This window comes from Haliotis rubra, unplaced genomic scaffold, assembly GCF_003918875.1.
Source record: "Haliotis rubra isolate DU_JTF1 unplaced genomic scaffold, ASM391887v1 Scf89, whole genome shotgun sequence".
In the NCBI taxonomy this organism is placed as follows: Eukaryota; Metazoa; Mollusca; class Gastropoda; order Lepetellida; family Haliotidae; genus Haliotis; species Haliotis rubra.
Window position 1 is genome coordinate 1,156,412 of NW_025767623.1, and position 21,474 is coordinate 1,177,885.

Here is a 21,474-nt window from a genome sequence, read left to right on the forward strand (position 1 = left end):
TATTTGCCCAGGATTTTATTTCCACTGTGCAGCGATCACAATATAATGTACAATAATCTACTTCAGCTTCTTCTTGGGGCGGATGTTGCTGGTGTGGCCACACTTGCGCTTGCGGCAGTTGGTTGCCCGGGGGTGGAGGCGGGCGTAGCACCTGCAAGAGAGATACACTTAACTGAAACTATCCTATAGAACCTAACTGAAACAAGATCACACGATTGAAACGTTCATTATATTCATATAAAATTACCACAGAGCTACAGATAACCTTTTGGGTCAATGAGTTATGAACTTGTTTGTGTTCATCTCAGATGGGTATCCTAATTTTCCTTCGAGTAACCAAATAAATTGTGCCCACCTCACTCGAACTTATTTGGCTATTTTGCCATTTTCCAATAATTGTAAAAATACAATAAAGTTTAAATGTTGGTTTACATGTCTGTTATTTATATTTGATCTGCAATATGAGAAACGATAAGAAAGACTGCAAGTTGCCAATGTCCTGAAATAGAACCTCTCAATATACCTCGGGTATATTATCTATCCACCAATACTAAGCTAAGATTTGACATTTGTGAGTACACATGAAAGATTACATTTATTGAGTACATGTATTTACAAAAATTCAAGAGTACTTGTGCGCAATAGACTTAATAGGAATTGAGTTTTCACATAAATATTTGCGTAATTTACGCAGATACGCAGCTTATCTGTACCTCTGAAAGGAGCACGTACAGTTAATTACTGATCAATCTGAGAGCCACATTATTGATGTAAAGAGTATCAACCAGTGCTAGCTGTGTATGCGACATTGACTGAAGTCAGGTCAGTGCTTTGATTATGTTACACATGATGTTTTGGATGAAATTCAGTTGCACATCACTTAATAATAAGTGGTTAACAAATTCCAAGTGCTTCAGCCAACTGGTTGGCATTACAAAACTGACTTAAAATTGCTCAAAATGAGACTAATTTTCTTTTGCCTGTTACTATTGGATTTATATAGCGCACATATCCACGCAACTAGTACATGCTCAAGGTGCTGGTATTTTTCCCTCAATAATTGGATGTCAATCTCAACGGTACATCGTATTATCAATCTCAACTCTCTGGGGAGCATTTAAGTCTTGCAGCCACTAGGCGCATCGAGTTATTGCGGCTTTCTCATCCTTACGAGGTACCCATTCACAGCTGGGTGGACTGGGACACATAGTCACAGTACTTCGTCCAAGTTTACTGCTGTACCAGCAACTAGGTGTTTGCACGTATTCATGTGGCCATTATCTGGTCATATACCAACAGATTCGTGGGTCTTTTTAAGTGCACAGGGTTGTGTACTGTACACTAGGGGTTGTGATAACAATGAAAGAGTCTGCACACAAATTTGACTCCAAGGTTTTTACACCCAGTCACAGGTGGGCTAGATCCCGACACCTCAAGCTCGCTGGGTCACTAGCCTGGCACTTTAGCCAGCTCACCCACCATGCCCCATGCATGGCAAATAACCATAACTAGTGAAGAGATCAAGGAGCATGTGACAATTTGTTCCTGTAAAACTGAGCAGGAACATGTGACAATGTGTTTCTGATGAACTGGGGAAAACAACTCACTTCCTGCAGATCATCTTGTCACAGTTGTACTTGGAGGCCAGGATTCTCAAACTGGGCTCGATGATGCCTCCACGCAGACGCAGGACCAAATGGAGGGTGGACTCTGGAACAGCCAACACAAACAATCAGTAACATATCAACAAGAGCATATGAAAACTCGCTAGTGGCACAAGAATGAGGGTGGATGCTGGAACAGCCAACACAAACTATCAGCAACATATCAACAAGAGCATATGAAACCTTGCTAGAGGCACAAGAATGAGGGTGGATGCTGGAAGAGCCAACACTGACAATAAACACACACCAACAAGACACAGATTGCTGACAACTGCTGCTGTAAGTGACAAGGCCTGAAGCAATATATGGTACTGCCTTACAATCAAAACAATATGTGAAACAGGCATCATGAAATTAAGTTTCAATTTAAGTGTATCCCATCATAATTAGTATTGAATCATGAGTCAATTTTCAGGAAGTTGCTGCCACAAATATTTCAGAGTAGCCAGAAGCTGACTGCCCTTAAATACATGATCCTTAAACCAGATCAGGAAATGGAGTTGCCTCCCTTACATAAGCACTGCTTGATTTTCCTACCAAGCAGGAATCAGCTACTGTACTTTAAACCAGCTGAATCTAAATTAACTGGATTAATGCAGTGTGAAGTAAATTATATTACACTCAAATTGTAAATCTTGACATTTTCATACCTGATCAAGACATAACAACCAATCATATGGAACAAGCTTATGTGGCATGCCACTTACTGATTCACAACCTAAATTATCCATTTCCAGAATAAATGCCCTTCTCGGGATGATAGATAAATCAATAAGCTCAATAGAACCTACCTTTCTGAATGTTGTAGTCGGACAAAGTGCGGCCATCTTCCAACTGCTTGCCAGCAAAGATCAATCTCTGCTGATCTGGAGGAATACCTACAAAGGAGGTAGAAGGTGAGGTGAAATGGGCTTTTATGTCGTACTTCCGAATATTTCACTAATATGAAGACGTACATGCATGTGGATGTGTGGCTGCTTGTACTAGCACAAACTTAAGCTGGTTTTATAGTGCTAGCTCACGGAGATACCAAGCATAAATACCCCACTCAGACACATTATACTGACTCCAAGCCGACCAGTCCTTGTTGTACCCATTAATGCAGAGCGCCAGGCAGGGAACAAGTAGTACCACATTATAATATCTTATGGTATGACAGACAGCCTGACAGCTCAAACTTAAAGCCTCCTCCCATAAGAATAAAAAAATATTAAAAAACTGTTGTCAGTGGAGGCCTTGACATTAGCTGATTTAGCAACTTAAAACAATGACTTTCCAAATAATTCCTTACACCTGGTAGTCATATCAACTGACACATTGTTTTTATGAGTGAGCTAGTTTAGTTTTACGTCTCTTCTAGCAATATTCCAGCAATATCACGGCAGGAAACACCAGAAATGGGCTTCACACATTGTACCTATGTGGGGAATCGAACTCGGGTCTTCGGCCTGACGACACTGTTATTATGAATGTGCTTACCCTCCTTATCCTGGATTTTAGCCTTGACATTCTCGATAGTGTCAGAGGGCTCCACCTCAAGGGTGATGGTCTTGCCCGTCAAAGTCTTCACGAAGATCTGCATCTTCGCTTTTCACGTCTGAAACAAAATATCAACATTGTACTTTTACCATTTACCTGAAATATGTCGTCCAATCAACACATAAACAACTTCTGTGGTTTATCACCCTGGCCAACATGAAAACAACCCTAAAACCCACGATGTGGTCCAGCAGTCGAGATTTGAGTCGTCTGATGTTCAAGCCTCATTGTGACTCTCCTCTGCTTGGACAGAAATGGCTGCTGTCAAGTGAGTGAGTGCACGTGGGTATGGTTTAATGCCACTTTTAGCAATATTCCAGCAATATTAAAGCAGGGGACACCAGAAAGGAGCTTCACACATTGTACCTATGTGGGGAATCGAACCCGGATCTTCCACATGGCAAGGAACACTTTAACCACTAGGCTACCCCACCGCCCTGCTGCTGTCAAAGAGCTGTATCAGAATCAGCAAAGTTGTGTTTTGCATTGCATGTAAGCTTTAAGGGACCCAATCAGCTGGTTAATTAATGCATATATATGGACACAACGACGATTTTAACAGTTTCAAAACATTTGCTTCTAATGATATCTGTGAATATATCTTGAATCAATATTGGACGCAGTAATTGTGTTGAAACAATAACTTCAATTCTTTAAAATCCATTTTGTACTTCTAAACACTTTTGAACATTATTAGCTCCACAGCAAAATACTGATTTAACAGGTTTACAATAAAAACACTATTCAGTATGGTACAAACCACCCCACCCATAATAAGAGTTGTCGAATCACTGACTGTATAAATTGTATACCGTGTGGTCCGGGACTATAACATTAAGCCTTTCCCACCCTATCAGTTTCATTGCCTTGCTCGTCACCAATACGTTACTGGCTCGAAATGACAAGACAGGGTAACTTCTCGAAATGACTACAGACATCGACCAGTGACCGGACTTCGGCTAACTTACTGTTCTTAGTACCTAACTGCCAACGGCAAGAGTTAGGGATGAATTATTTTCGCCCTGTTCCTAAATAAAATACGGGAAACGAAAAAAATACTGAAAAGAGCCCTTATTGTAAACTTTTTCTACTAACTACTGTGTTGTAAATAAACAGTATTTGTGGTGAGAAATAACATATTTGGCTTATCTCGTCACTCGTGTGTCGTGTGGATGAGGGTCACATTATTTTGGTTTCATTTCTGACAAGACTTCACAGTTTATCGTTTCAGAGTGTATATCAATGTGTTGCCGGGTCACCTTAGAATTTACTTCCACATAAATTAGAAGGCTACACAGATAATGATCTACGACAGAGGTAAATATACTTTCAGCTATCAAAGCGCATGGGCGCCGCCATCTTACCTCGTAGGAAAAGGCAGAAGGGAAGGGGTTCCCACGTGGTCTGTCAAGGGCGATACTACATGTTATACAACTATCTTTATTGCTCTCCTCATATGACGAAGACCGTCTGTCGATAAAACAGTAATGTATGGCTCTCCGTTGACAGTTGGTGGCCGTAAAATGTAATTTGTCATTTAAAGACGCATCATTATGGCTAACACTTTCATAATTTTAGAAATTAGGGAAACATTAAAGTTTTGTGAGACTGGTTTATTCGACGTTGTAACTGTTAGGACTCGATTGACAAACGATTTTTTATCACAAACCCACGTTTTAATTTCCGTTGATATAACTATACGTCTTGATTTTATTCATATCCTTTCTTCCACTGTTTTTTTTCAGCCTTCTTTATCCATCCTTTGAAAAGAGTATTACATTTCCCTGAAACATCAGCCACGCAATAAGAACCACACATGTGAATTTCAAAGAAATCGACCATGGAGAGTATGTTTGCATTAAGGCACGTAACTTTTTACACACATAAAAACAGATCAAATATATTTTTCAAAAATATTTTTAGTGGTCAGAAAGTGGGTTTAGTTTTAATATGCAATTTGCAGTCAGTATTTCCGCCCTGTCAACTGGGGGTATGCAGTTCGCATCATAGGTGTCATGAACCGGAACCAGATCTATGCGTGACGGGTCAACCGTTTTTACCACCACGGGCTACTCCCGTCGCCCCGTTTCAGAACTTGTGTTTTGGACCTGCTTCATACAATCAATGAATCGATTTTATTCGGTTGGTTTATTTTGACTTTACATTTTTAAAAATAATTATGCTTTCACGCGTCTGCCTTCATGTCAAGGCAAGTTGCTAGGAAACATGCAAGGCAATTTTGTTTGCTGTTAACGCCGCGCTCAACAATATTCCAGCTATTTGGCGGCGTAAAATAATCGGACCAGACAATCCAGTGATCAACAGCATGAGCATCGATCTACGAAATTGGGATACGATGACATGTGTCAACCAAGTCAGTGAGCCTGACCACCCAATCCCGTTTGTCGCCTTTTACGACAAGCATGGGTTGCTGAAAATCAATTCTAACCCGAATCTGCAAGGGGAGAGCTGAAAGCAGGGTATTTACAGTATGCTTGCTATATTTACTGGTCAGTTGTAGCACTTGTACATTGTGTAGAATTAGCCTTTTCCCCGAGGCAATCCGTTTCCTCAATCCTATTTTAAAGTCTAATTTCACTTTGACGTAGGTAAGTGGAAACTCTTCCTCAGTAAGATGAGATTTGGCAAGATTTACAATTTGAACTTAAATGGACCAATTATTTGTTAATTACAAAATGAATGTCTTTTATTGCTTCGTAGTTTATTGTTTCCAGACAGTCGTAGACTATTTCAATTAACTTCCGTATCACAGTTTAGTAATTGAGTCGCAGCGTTGTGTACCACTCAATGAACATAGAGTTAAATTTGAACTTTCATCAAATGGCGTTGCAGTGTCATCAAACATTACTTAAATGTTGAACACGAGGACGCACGCAACGATAATCAGCTGACAAACTACCTTATTGCAGCAACGTGGACGTTACGATAGTACGCCCCTGCAACGTTGTGACAACGTTTTGTGATATATTGCGCACAATGTCCGGTCATTAATCTGATTCGAGATGATAAAAAACAGTTACAACGTTCCTCCTGTTTTTCCGAAGGCTGAGCGAGTATTGTGTAACACAGACAGAGCGGTAATACAGCATTGCGAACCGAACCATAAACGGTCTTTGCGCTGTGTTGCGATGCTGTAGGTTTTACGAGCGCTTCCGGTGGGTGAGATTTCGCACATTTAACAAGTAAGTTTTTAATAAATCGAATTGTACCGCTGTTAGAACCTATAATCAACTACCATCCACTTCTCTGCAATACAATAAATTGCTGTCTTGCCGCCCTGCGGTATTTTAATTAACACCCAGCGTGTAATCGAGGCCTGGCGTATGGTCGAGGAAGCACGGTACTTATTTCTTCTTTTTCTTTTTTTTGAAACACGGTGTTTATTATTTCATGTTATTCATCAGTTGGCAGGCGCGTAGCAAGCCGATTTTGTTCGTGTAAGCCAGATAGGTTACGAAGCTTTATATTTAGATAGTATTGGGGGCTTGCCTAACCTTTTTAGCAACAATGATTATGTTTACATTAAGTTTTAATTGATTGCATGTGATGGTAGCGTAGCTATCGGCAAAGCAGTCGGGTAGGGTGCACCGAAGTGTCCGGCCTCGTCATAATGTATTGTACTGTGAGGCATTTCGAGTCGGGGGGTCATCTCAAAAGCACTATTTTTTAAACCTTTAATCTTCGCAAAGACACGAGGGCCTGTGCTCACTCGCTCCCTCCCTCACTCACTCGCCCGTGTTCCGAGTCCGCTGAGGAAATAGAGTGGTACTGTTGATTTATGTCAGTAGGTTCTTGCATCCCCACAGTGGAAAGAGTGTATTGAAGTATTTTCTCCGGAAAAGAGCACCACCACCAATTTCAGTCAAAATCAAACTTGTTACCATAAAAATGCAAAAAACCCATTTTATTAAGAAATCCCAAACTACCAAAAGGCACCAGTTCACCACCAGAGCTACCTATGTGCCAAGTTTGGTGAAGAAACATTGAACGGTTTTAAAGTTCTGGGCCTAGATTTTCAAAGCTCTTTTAGCGCTAAGATAGCTGTAAGCGCCATACATTACTTTAACTTACGACTATCTAGCGCTAAGAGAGCTTCGAAAATCTAGGCCCGGGTCCGGAAAAGTTTCAGTCAAAGTCAAATATGTTGCCATGGAAACGCAAAAAAATATTTTATTCAGAAATCCCAAACTACCAAAGGTACCAGTTCACCACTAGACCTCTCTATGTGCCGTGTTTGGTGAAGAAATATTAAACGGTTTTTATGTTCTGGTCCGGGAAAAAACGAAGTTGCACGGACGGACAGAGTCCTTTCTGATAAACCCCACCCACCACAAAAACACGTTGCGGGGGATGATTATGGAGCCGTTTCTTGAGATGCTACCAACCATCATCTTCAATGACATGGACAGTGTTCCTGCTGCTGTCAGACCGCAAGTGGAGTGACGTGAGTATATAGTTTACACAGCTTTTAGCTTTTAGTCAAGTCTGTCTCACAGTCCCTGAACCACATTATTTCACCCACCGCCTAGTCCTTTCTGCAATGATGAAGCCACAGGGTCGTGTCACGCTTAGAAACAGCGTTAGAAAGACAGATAGGTGCATAGACCCTAACCTAGCACTATTTAAAAGTAAAGGGATGTAACGACGGAACCACCCCCTCCTCAATCAAAGTTAGATTTCTCCACGTAAACTATGGAAATGATTTGTAGATGTTGCAATAAGTTTTTAGACCCGTGGAATGCCGCTGCCGATCGAATCTAGCCCTACAAAGGTACTGTCAACGTGGCTGGAATTAATAAACGAATTTAAAAGGTGAGTTTTCGCTGTCTTGGGTGATCCATGATTTTGGCTTGGAATTGCTGAGGTAGCTGTTTTCGGTGAGTCGTGGCGTATAACTTTTGAAATAATGATCCGATCGTGACCATTTATAGCTCATTTTGTAGGGAAATCATCTCGCTTTCGACGGGGCTAAAAATAGTTTACGGGGTGAAATCTAACTTTGATTGAAGAGGGGGTGGTTCCGTCGTTACATCCCTTTCCTTTATATAGTACTAGGGTTGGGTATATATACCTATATGTCTTTCTAACGCTGTTTCTAAGCGTGACACGCCCCTGTGGATAAAGCTAATTGAAGCAAATCTACTTCTGAATCCCCCTTCTCAATAGGGCTCATTTTCAATTTAAAATGAATTATTTGTTTCTACACAAATTATAAATATTCATAGACTAAGCGTTTGTCTAGCAACAGCCCAGATAAATTACGAATTGAGAACATAATTTTTATAGTTAAGATCGTAATTCCGAAAATTACAAACTCCAGCACTTAACATACAAAATCAAGATAAATGTAAATAATTCACAAAACACTTCAGCAGTTTGATTTCGCATTTAAAACAAATGTTTTTTGTTAAACATGTTCCACAGCCACCTCGCTCTGGAACCGCGAACGGAACCAGTGTCTACCCTGCCGCAGTAATCCTTCAACACTGCACTGTTAGACACTCATATATTGAAATCCCTCTGCGTGATGGAAGCAAAAAGAGTGCTTCAGAAGAAGCGTGTTTCTGTTTTTGAACATAAATTGATCAGGTTGATTCCTGTGCATAGCCTGATGGAGACGAAACTCCAGACAATGTTGTTCTACTGTTGTTATGTTGCGTTGTCCTATACCCATAACAACATTCTTGAAAGAAACTCGACTGACATATAGTCCGAGAAATTGAGTTATCTTAGTAAAGCATGTATGTCTACAATATAAAAAACAATCCAACTGGAGAACAGGAAAATACGCTTCATTTCAGGCTTACAAAATCATTTTGGACTGGAGTTGGAGTCATTTTTTCTCGAGGCCCGGAGAGACCGACTAGAGTCTGAAATATGTCGTCCAATCAACACATGCACAACTTCTGTGGTTTATCACCCTGGCCAACATGAAAACAACCCTAAAACCCACGGTGTGGTCCAGCAGTCGAGATTTGAGTCATCTGATGTTCAAGCCTCATTGTGACTCTCCTCTGCTTGGACAGAAGTGGCTGCTGTAAAGTGAGTGAGTGAGTTCGGTTTTACGCCGCTTTTTTGCAATATTCCAGCAACATCACGTCGGGGATCACCAGAAATGGGCTTCACATATTGCATCCACGTGGGAATCAAACCCGGGTGTTCGGCGTTAGGAGCGAACGCTTTAACCACTGGGCTACCCCACCGCCCCAGACCGACCAGAACGAACGTAACAGTTGCAGCACGGCCAGTTGTCATCGGCTGTAGATCAACATTTTATGTTTTACCTATTTAGCATGACTAATCTGTGCAGGGCGTCACATGTTCATATCTGAACATTATTGGCGATGCAGTTGATAAAATCACTTCCAAATCTGTCCACATGACGTAACTCACTCACTCGGGGCGGTGGGGTAGCATAGTGGTTAAGCGTCCACTCGTAACGCCGAAGACCCGGGTTCGATTCCCCACATGGGTACAATGTGTGAAGCCCATTTCTGGTGTCCCCCGCCGTGATATTGCTGGAATATTGCTAAAAGCGGCGTAAAAATAGACTCACTCATGTGCATTTCATACGCGAAGCACAAAGGGAACCAAATAGACTATACAGGTAAGTTTATTGCTGGAAGTAACACCGAACGCTAGCCCGATCTCCATTTGATTACATTACCTCTTGGAATTTACCAGTAATTGGGTAAGTATAATCACGTCTCTTTCATCCGTCTGGAGGGACAGACAGTTATTTGGCTTTCACAATTCTGCTCTGTATTATGAGCGCAAATCCTTCGATTTATGGCAGAAACGTGAACGTCATATATAACAACGTCTGACTCGAATGGCAAGAAGCAAGAGGCACTCCACCGACTACAGTCTGTCTTCAAGACACTTGGGAAATACTTAAAAAAATGAATTCAACACAAGCTTGGAATGATTTAGCGTCTACATCATTCATCTGAAATTAACCATTATTCTCGGCTCCTTATACATTCGATATTTTTGTGTTTCCTGATTATATTTTTATAACCTTATTTTTGGGACTACATGTAGCTGTAAGTGTAGATGCGGATTACAACTGATCTTCAGAAATCCATGCTTGCGGTAAGAGGCGATTAACGGGATCGGGTGGTCAGGCTCACTGACTTGGTTGACACATGTCATCGGTTCCCAATTGCGTAGATCGATGCTCATGCTGTTGGTCACTGGATTGTCTGGTCGGTTATTTACCTATGTGGGGAATCGAACCCGCGTCTTTGGCGTGACTAGCAAATGCTTCAACCACTAGGCTACCCCACCGCCCCAGACAGAAGGGAAAATTATAGAGTTCAGGGACTGTGAGACAGAGCAATGTAAGTGGTTGAAAGGACCGTAAGCTGTATCTGCTTCAAGACAAACATATATTTATCTGGAAGGCGAACAGACAACTAGCTTGTCCAGTGAAGAGTTTTTTGGGGTTTTGTTTTACGTGTGGTTTAATTCTTTTTTTTTTGTCCAGAATTCTCTGGTTTCAAATTTACCAGAAATATTCTCAGACCCAAAAATATGAAATATATGAAATACCTCGTCCCTTTGTCCACCCGTTTGCCATCAAACGGACAGAACTTTGCGGGAAAAACCATGTCATTTTGTTGATAGTCAGACCAAACCAGAGCCTTTCAGAATACCAGATTCGTCAACGAGAATCGAATATAACTTCCTTTACCTCGACGACGTTTATTCTTCTTTGTGGAAATGAATTGTCATTGAAATTCCAGTTCAGGTGCGCGAGAAACAGGTTGTCATTAATTGTCAGAAGATGTACAGCTCCCTGACGAGATGGCATCCCATTCACGACCTCCTACTGCAGGTTACAGAAAGAGGCAAGTCTTGCAGCCTACAGAAAGCGGCCAATGATGACGCAGAGTACAGATAGGCTACTCCAGGGGCGTAGCTACCTTTATGAAAAAAGCCCGGGCTTACACATGATTGTTGCTAAAAAAGGTTGGGCAAGTCTTTAATACTATCTAAATAAAAAGCTTTGCAACCTATCGGGTTTACACGAAAAAATTGGCTTGCTACGCGCCTGTTCTCCGCCGCCACTACCTTCACAGAGATGTTTGTGTTGGTTGTTGTTTAACGCCGCACTCAGCAATATTCCAGCAATATGACGGCATAAATAACCATGTCTGGAACAGACAATCCAGTGATCAACAGTATAAGCATCGATCTACAAAAATGCGATACGATGACATGTGTCACCCAAGTCAGCCAGCCTGACCACCCGATCCCGTTAGTCGCCTCTTACGTTGGTTACTGAAGACCAACTCTAACACGGATCTTCACGGGTCTCCTTCACACAGAGGTAAAGGAAAGGTGACAGCGATGAAAGTATGAATAATCCATTTCATGACTAACGCATATCAATTCGAATTACACCCTGAAGGTTACAGCGAGGCACGAATGAAACAATGAGAGTGACGACCAATAACGAACTTGTTCTTTCATCCAACACACGCGCCGGGTGAAAAAACCCACTTCCGGTGGCTCTAATGCACCGAGTTTTCTTATAATGTTTCAACAGCCTTCATCAGTCTTTATAGCTGTTTTCACGTTTGTAAATTCAGTTTACGTAGGCCATAAAACATCGTGATTAAAATTCCCCGGACTAGCCCGACCCCCACAACACCGACAGACCACGCAAGGACTTGATGCAATCAGGCATGGGCAGGATATGGTAAATGCATTTGCCGATTCTTTGATAGTAGCCGGTAACCTCGTATATTCCGGACAACTAATTTCACGTCACAGATATGGAGGCGTGGGGTTTGATCAACGCCCACGATTATTTCATTTTTTGTTTTGTTTTCAGGACTTTAAGTTGAGGCAGAGCAGTATACAAGGCTGACTGATAAGTTCTGAGCCTTACATTGAGACTATATCTATATATTACATTGATCTATCTGATGGCAGGGTAATTAGGGACCGTTCATAATTTATGGCTTGGGTGTGGGTGTGTGTTTGATGATGATTTTTAAGGAGAAGCATGTACAATGTGAATCCCCCCCTTCCCCCAAAGTAAGTGACCCCCTGCATGTCATGTACAAAATCAATAACCCCCTCCCCTTCCCATAATTTCCAAGCATACTTTTAAAAATAGTCTTATGTACAAAATTGATGACCCCCCCACTTCCCCAGAACAAAATGGGTGGGGGGGACCCCCACCCCCATCATCAAAACTCAGCAATATTCCAGCTATATGGCGGCGGTCTGTAAATAATCGCGTCTGGACCAGACAACCCAGTGATCAACAGCATGCGCATCGATCTGCGCAATTGGGAACCGATGACATGTGTCAACCAAGTCAGTGAGCCTGACCACCCGATCCCGTTAGTCGCCTCTTACAGAGTGGGTTACTGAAGTTCAATATTCTAACCCGGACCTTCACGGGTTAAAATATAATGAACTCCGTGTGGTATTCTAGATGTCCAACATATTATTCGCTTGCTTTCTTGGATATATTTGTTTCAGGGTTTGTATGACAGACTAAGTCTCTGAATATATATAATTTTGATACAAGCAAATAATTTCCTTTACATTGAAAAGGAGCCCCAGTGAGATGGGACATTCAGTACCTGAACCTGGGGGAATCTAGACTTGCTTAATTCAAGGCTTTAGCATGGCAGGGTGGGCTAGGCAGTAGGGAATATAATGTGGTTCTGGGACAGTGAGACAGTCGTCTACTCCCAGTTGTGAGACAGTGGAGAAGGTAAGTAGCAAAGAAAACACACCTTACTCCCCTATCTGTTAGAATGGATTAACCCCAGCTAATTAGGGATTAGCTATTTAACTGAATCTTGTGGAGGTAGCTTAAAAGATAAAGTAATTAACCTACTCAGGTAAATGGCTTTAAAAAATAAACACTTTGTGTAGGTAACTTCGTGATCATTTGAAAGAGAAATTAATTTACTACAACCTGCGTGGACGACGACGCTCGCTTTCCCTTGCCCATATGGAACCATCATGACACATTCGGCCCCATGACTAACAACAACATTGAGGGGTTTCACAGTAGATTGAATGCTACACTCAGTCATCGCCATCCAAACATCTTCAGGTTTATGGAAATCATCAGGAAAATAGAGAAGGCAGAGAAGACCAAGCTGTGCCAACTCGACCTGGTAGGCGCCCCTCGATCGAGGAAACGCGTGTATAGGGAAATAGACAATCGCCTACATAGACTCAAAGATCAACTCGCCGATGGAACGAAAAATCACAGGCAGTATCTTGATCCAGTCGGCAAACTGCTGAAAATATGAAAAGTGTCAAAATCGCCAAATATGGACCCATGTAAAAAAGTGTTTTATAATGACACACAAACATCATAATAACGCAAATCATCAAAATGTGTGAATAAAAAATGATAATGAAGTATTTAATTAACTATTTCTTCTGTGTAAATATAATGATAATCTTTTTCAGTATTTCAGTATTTATCTTCTTCTTTATTGAAAACAATACATGCTCTTCAATGAACAATGTCTTCTGTGTCTCATTAATGAACTATGCCTCCTACGGGTACTCTTCAGCAACAGGGCTGTTCCCACTTTCATCGTAGGGATTGGGAAGCACCACCTGTGTGCACTGAACCATTAATTAATGTGTCTCACAACTGGGAGTTCTCACAAATGGGAGGACACCGTATAGGACCGTCTATACAGCAGACGGTCATGGAATATTTTATAATACAATTGTAATTGTTAAAACGTTTGCTTCATTTAGGGCTTTAGCATGGCAGGGTGGGCTAGGCAGTAGGGAATATAATGTGGTTCTGGGACTGTATAACAGAGCTCCAGATAAGATTTAGCTCATGTGGGTATTGTACCCACTGTATTTTTTTGGAGTGGGTATTATGAATGTTGAGTGGGTATTTCATTTTCCGTTACCCACTGCTTTCAAATATGTGCGTATTTCAGTCATTTTACTCACCTAAGGTATGTGCTGCCTTATGTCATACCTAATCAAAACCATCTTAAATATAATGGAAATTATTTCATAAAAAATCACTCATCCTCTACTGACAGTGCAACACATGTCCAATGCTAACAGTACAACTTGATAGCAATCGATGTCCTTTTCATTACGCAAGCGATTTTTATAAATATATTTCGTACGCATTTGTTTTAAACTTTTTGCGTATCTAACATTTTTAATGCGTAATTGGTACGCAACAATTATTTTTCAATGCGTAATTGGAAATTTTCTATGCGTATTTTACCCGGATACGCAGCTTATCTGGGCCTCTGGTATAATACAGTCTTTGCAGCAGACGGTCATGGAATGCTTCATTGTAACCGTTAAAATGTTATAGCGAGGTAGGTTGAAAACAACGTATGGTATGGATTTACAGCTTCTTTAATATTTACAACGCGACGTTTCTGGGCTTCTTCTTGTCCCTTCATCAGGTGATGGACGTCGACTGGACCTGCACTGGACTGGACTGGACAATTCACCCGATGAAGGGGCAAGAAGTAGCCCAGAAACGTCGTGTTGTAAATATATTATTTAAAAAAAGAAACGCATAACCCAGAAATCTGTTGCGAAAATGTCGTATTTTAAAACATGTATAGCTCGTCCACTAATAAACTTTAGTACATGAATTTTTTCATCAGTTTAGAAGAAGGTAATGTCTTTACAACTATAAGTGGATAATTTTAGACTGACTGACTGAGTTTGGTTTTACGCCGCTTTTAGCAATATTCCAGCAATATCACGGCGGGGGACACCAGAAATGGGCTTCACTCATTGCACCCATGTGGGGATTCGAACCCGGGTCTTCGGCGTGACGAGCCAACGCTTTAACCAATAGACTACCCCACCGCCCCGGATAAGTTTAGATAACGGAGACGTTGAGCGCGATGGTGACCACGTAGCATGGTCCCGACGTCGGGTCACCTGGCTCTCAGTCCAATCTCTCAACCTGTTCCGTACAGTTTGACCGGATATCCTCCGAAGTCCAGGCACCCTGGCTGCTGTGCTCTCACCCCGTGGCAGTACGATCACGCAAATGTAGTACCCGGATGTACCGTTCTTGGGCTGCAATGGTGACTCGAGGTCTGCCAGTAAGGGGACGATTATTTGTTATACCTGTTTGGTTGTAACGAGCTACAAGGCAGTGATATCGTGCTCAGACTAACATTCAGACGCCTGGCAACAAAAAATTGGTAATCTCCAGCGTGCATTCTTTCAATTGCAATGTTCCGTGTCGCAGCGTCAAGGCGTGGCATAGTGATTTGACCTTGAAACTCCTTCAAAACGAATGCCGAAAGTAATCTGGATTTTTATAGCCAGACAGTGCATGTTCTTTGCTACACAATTTCAACTGGAAGGTGATTTCTGTTGCGGTGTGGCGATGCCTTTTTAATTCTTGTAAGAAATCTCATCAAAATCAACATTTTCAGTTAAAGTCGATTTTTCACTTGCGCAATTGTGTAAAATCATCTTATGAACACTTTTGTAACGATTATGTATGTTTCATTTTGGACAGCAACTTCAAGTATAGTGACAAATAATTACACGCCTCAGGAGCGATGTGAGTGAGTGAGTTTATTTTTACGCCGCTTGTAGCAATATTCCAGCAATATCACGGCGGGGGACACCAGAAATGGGCTTCACACATTCACTGTAAATAAAAAGTTGTCAATTTGACAACTAAAAAGTTGTCAAACGGGGGTGCCTAAGATAACAACTTGAGTTGTCAATTTGACAATGGGCAACTTTTTGACAATGCATTCACATGGTTGTATATTCAAATTGTTGTCAAGAGATATTCAATTTGAATATGTTATATCTTCAAGATTGGCAATGGAAAAGATGTCAATTTAAATGCATTTCGATTGTCACAATGACAATGGCAAACAATATAAGTATCATACGGTAAGTATGACTATAATTTCAAAATACAATTCATGCATTTAGGAATAAGCATTATCTTGTGAAAACAAACATGAACACTTGTGTGGAAAACAATCTCTTTTATTTCTAAACAATCAATCATGCAAAAATATCCGATCATGAAAATTGTACTTCTATGTCATGGAAAATCATCAATACCATCAAACATTGTATCAACTTCAAACGTTACCTCTCCATAGACATCTCACAGTACTTTAAATAAAAACATGTTTCGTTGAAATAATTTTCTACTAAACTCTGAATTAGAAAGGCAGAGTAATAAACACACAGATGTCATTGCATGTGGTTACTGTCTTCTGTCTAGTGTGAGTATAGAACAAATTTCAAGATATCACCGCATTTCTCAACTTCTACACAAAGAATGTCTAAATTTACTTTAAAGTTACTTATCTAAAAAACTCATATCTGAAACTCTCCTAATTACTTTCAGAGGAGTGGGGAGTATTTATAATATAAGGCATGAGATAGAATATTTAGTCTCACAGTTATGGTCCTATGGACTATTTCCCAATGTTACAATTGACTCCGGTCTGTTCTAGTCAGCACATTCAATTTCCTGCAATTAGTTTCGAGATCATGGACTTGACTGATTTTTCAACATTCTTGGTTTTCAAGTTGTTTTTACCCATCAATATATTGTTGATTTTCAGCAAAATGTTGTCCAAGAAAAAATGGGACTTGCTGAGACCTTGTGCACATTGCAAATTATAGATGTAAAAAACTGACAGATAAACCTTGAGGGCATCAATAATATTGTCTGTAGTGTACACTTTCTGTCCCTCAGAAAACACATGGAAAACGCAAACGTCCACGAAGGCTTCCTCTGCAACTCCATCCCACAGAATGAAGGATGTAATTGCAACCTATAAATGGAAATGAAATACTTGTTCTACGCCGTACAGAAGGTGTGCCCTTGCGCCACTTAAGTTAAAGGAATTAACATATGTAAAACATACTGACATAAATATATATCTACTTATAAATATTCATACCATAAATACTTATTTTCGTTTTGGATAAAAAGTACTTGAACATAATACTGTCTTTCGAACTTATAGGATGTAGAACAACGAATTATGGATTAACATCAACTCATAATTGCTCCTATTTTTTAACAATGTAACACTATCCAGTGTAACTCACTTGACAGTCCTTTACAATGAAGATCTTTGCCTCATCTCTTAGGAGTCCGGGAAGACCCAGGATCACTGTGGCCAGTGGGTGAGTGAGTTTGATTTTACGCCGCTTTTAGCAATATTCCAGCAATATCACAGCGGCACTGTGGCCAGTACTGCATCTGTACAAAGGATAGAGTATAACATAATTGACACTATTACCATAACTAATTGTAGGCATAACTGAACACATGGTTACACAACCAGACTGTTGTATCACCTAATGAAAAATATATCAGGTTTTCAGAAAGCTACAATCTTTCCATTCACTGTCCAAATTACTTGGAGCATAAAATTATCCGTGAAACAAATAAAAAAGTTGTTTATAGATTATATTTTCAGGGACCAACCATTCATTGGGTGTATAGCTATATTTACGCAATAGCGGCTGAAACAGGAAAAAACATGCTTACACTTTTTTCTGTTTCATCAGTTCTTGTATCCACGTCTTTCATCAAAGATTTGACATACTCCTGGACTTTCGATGAATTTCTGATTAGGTAATAGATTCTTTCAGACACCTTTCCCAGTCCGGTGTTCATTGTCTGCGATGTTAGTCTCTGTGAGTCGAGAGTATTCTGCACAGATCTGAAATCATAAACTATTTTGTGAAAAGATAAAAAAAAACCCACACTTTTATTTCTTTCTTTTAAATTTTGAGTGACTGTTACAAATTATACAATATGAGAGAAAACATGACAAAACATAAGATTAAAAGTTATGGACTTCATGGAATACATGTTTATTCAAAATAAATCTGAGAAACTTACTCTCGTGCTCTTACCTTCTAAATAAACTTCAGTCGCCAAATGAGTCCATCTTTGAAATAAGACGTCAATGATATCATTATTCTGATAAGACAGAGGATATCTGGAAACAAAAAAGACTGTTCTTATTAATGATATTATTGGCTTTACAGATACATTACAATTTGAGATATATCATTGAATAGGAAGTTCTTACTTGAAATTGTACAAGTTAAACATATATAACCAATTTAATGCTGATATCTTACACATAAGGGACGTAACTCTAATGGTATGACTGAGCTAGGGAGGTAACTCTAATATATTGTCAATCTGTTGTTAATGTGACAATGAAGGTTGTCAAATGTAAACCGTGTTCCTGAAAATAATGGAATAGAAAATCTGTGCGCTTAAACTGAACATCGTGACATTCTAAAACACACGTAAGTACTTAATGTTATTACTCGACAGATATTTGTGTTATATCTAAGGCTATATGGCCAGTTATTCTTCGGAATGTGTGCACAAATTTGTGTGCTGACCAGTTGAGACATTTCTTCATCATTTTCCGTTAATATGGACAATGCTAGAATCAGAAACACTGTATTCTTACTCTATAGTTATCTAATGAAAGGAAACTGTAAAAGTGTTTTGCATATACTTACAATTACCACTCTTCCTGCTCACGTTGACGCTGCCGACGCGTTACAACTCATTTACTGTGACCTTCGCTGTGAAGGACATTGGAACTGCGCATGCGCTCAATCCGTCAAGTTTGACAACCTTGTATTGTCAAAGTTTGAGTAAACTCAAAATATGACAACGCTTTGACAATAAACTATTGTCAAGACATATCCTGTGTAAAACGCGTGGTTAAACTATAAACATGATCGTTAACACTATCTAAATATCATATCTAATGAATGTTTGTTTTAAAGCAATCAGTATAAGACTCGCAATGTTGTCACAATGACAACATGGGTTGTCATACTGACAACTCTCAATGTTCAAACTGACAACTTATAATTGTCAAAGCAATAATGACAACGCTAAAATTGTCAAATTGACAACGTTTTATTTACAGTGTTGTACCCGTGTGGGGAATCGAATCGAGGCTTCAGCTTGACGAGCGAACGCTTTAACTACTAGGCTACTCCCACCGCCCACAGCCGCGAGTGTACGACCAATACCTAGTTTGTTACACCCGTGTGATATACGTGGAATCCGTTAGAACAGGATGAAACTGAGACACGCAGAGGTATACAAAACGACGTATATAATACAATCGAAACACATCAATAGGGACGTCTTGCATTTAAAAGAAATACTATTTTAAAAAGGTTTATATTTTCGATTTAGAAAATAGCAACATACGTTACATTTTGTTCCTGAAATGGCCGGGTGACAGAATACTAAATTCGTGAAAAGATGCGGAGTAAAATCAGCTTTCGTGGCTGTTGCGAATGAATGAATGTATCTGTAACTCACTGACTGACTGACTGAGTTTGGTTTTACGCCTCTTTTAGCAATATTCCAGCAATATCACGGCGGGGGACACCAGAAATGGGCTTTACTCATTGTACCCATGTGGGGACTCGAACCCGGGTCTTCGGCGTGACGAGGCAACGCTTTAACCACTAGACTACCTCACCGCCTCTGTAACTCACTCGCCCATTCATCCACTCACTCACTCTTACCCACCCATTTACTAGGACTGTACGGTATTACCCTAGTCCGTCAGACAGATTCTAAAACAAATATCTCCTGTATAGCCCATGCAAGTCTAAAATATGTAGCAAGTCTAGATTTCAGATTGAAAATGGAGAAAGTCCCTGGTCTCCATTTTACCATATTTTATTAATATAAAATAGGGGGGAAAAATAAACATGTTCATTTTAATGACTATGTCGCAATATGTCTATCGCAATACGGAAACCGCTATCGCTGTATGTTGCAATACGATCTATTTGACAATACGCAGCATTACCCATCCACTCACTCACTCACCCATGAGCTCAATTACCCACCCATGAGCTCACTCACCCACCCACTCACTCACTCACTCACACACACCCTCACTCACTCACTCAAGTCAGCTGCTCCTCGCCGAGAGCTATGTCCTTCTACCCATGCTATAAAACCTTGGATCGTGATGAAACATGATTAAAAGCTTCCGTCCTCACAGAATATGAGTTACTGGCGATGTGCCACTTATCAAATATTCAGGTAGGATTAGTTGTTGGGAAACAAGCGTGGGAAAAGGTTTTACATGCAACGTAAAACACAACTTTGCAGATTCTGATACCTTTCGGTATGGACTTACCGAAACAAATTGTCAAAAATGCAAATTCAACTTATAAAGTTGAAAAATAACTCGATGAAAAAAAACGCGCGAAATCGGAGTTCAAACGTTTCAATAATTTTCCCCAGACTTTTCTGGGGAAAACGGGTTTCAACAGCTGGGCTGCGCTCATAGCACGTGCGCAGTGAAATAGGTCCGTGCAGCTTGGAAGCGCGTTGTCCGGTGAATACTCGCTGAAGGCTTTGGTGTGAGCTATTTTTCTAATGTTTGTTGATATCTCACAGGCGCGAGCATTTTATATGTTATGACAGTAAATTAACTGTTTATATAATTTCATTTGTCTATTTCACCACACGTTCTTCTTACCGAGACACTTTCTCAGTTCAATACTTGAAAGCAATGTCATTATTTAGCTATGACAGAATTTCTAACTGCGATGTAGATATGTCGTTGTCACAGACAAAACTCAATGTCTTGTTTTACTGACACCTGTGTGTCTGCCTGCCTGTCTGCTAATGACAATAGTCAATACACAGCTGCTATCACTGACCACATGCAATTTGAACTTAACATCAATCAGGCTATACACCATAAACAAAATGCATTGATTTATGGCCCGAGTTCGGTCTCTGTCACATTATGTTATTACACAGACAGGCAGGTGTGATACTTGAACACATGACATGTTATGATGTCTGTTGATTGCAAAATGTTATACACAAAAAATGAGCATGTATTTACAAAACCCAACACCTCTTTATATACACACACAATAAGCCGTGAGGGCATCTGCAAATGAACCAACCGTTACACTTGAGTGCACACCCACCCGCTCTGACTGGGTTCGGTATCCCGGCTGCTTCGTTTCTTGGGAAGTAAACCGAAGTACACAATATTGCACTTTTGATTTGCGATTGTACGCTTATAATTTTGTTTATATGTTTTTTCATAACCAGCAATGTATATTATATGTCACAAATAAGTGATAATTGTGTTTTAATTATGTTTGATTTTTTGGTTGCATGTGACCTTTAACGATGACGTGGATAGTTTAGTTAGTGAGTTTAGGTTTACGTCGCTTA

The 21,474-nt window shown here is 40.2% G+C and overlaps 1 protein-coding gene across 1 annotated transcript; it reads right to left on the reverse strand.

Moving 5' to 3' along the window:
* LOC124263580 (ubiquitin-60S ribosomal protein L40) lies at positions 1-3,292 on the reverse strand. The gene is made up of 4 exons (XM_046698236.1): positions 3,144-3,292; positions 2,456-2,542; positions 1,608-1,710; positions 1-151 (listed from the first exon to the last, which is right to left on the reverse strand). The coding sequence occupies exons 1-4, from the start codon at positions 3,244-3,246 to the stop codon at positions 58-60; spliced, it is 387 nt and encodes a 128-aa protein (XP_046554192.1). The 5' UTR covers positions 3,247-3,292; the 3' UTR covers positions 1-57.
* Positions 3,293-21,474: the final 18,182 nt, after the last annotated feature.

What these genes read in the sequence shown, in the direction of transcription:
- LOC124263580 (XM_046698236.1), bottom strand. Translation starts at nt 3,246, where the DNA reads ATGCAGATCTTCGTGAAGACTTTGACGGGCAAGACCATCACCCTTGAG. An exon ending in CGACTACAACATTCAGAAAG is followed by an intron (nt 1,711 to 2,455) that starts GTAGGTTCTATT and finishes TGGCTGTTCCAG; the next exon opens with AGTCCACCCTCCATTTGGTC. An exon ending in GACAAGATGATCTGCAGGAA is followed by an intron (nt 152 to 1,607) that starts GTGAGTTGTTTT and finishes TCTCTCTTGCAG; the next exon opens with GTGCTACGCCCGCCTCCACC.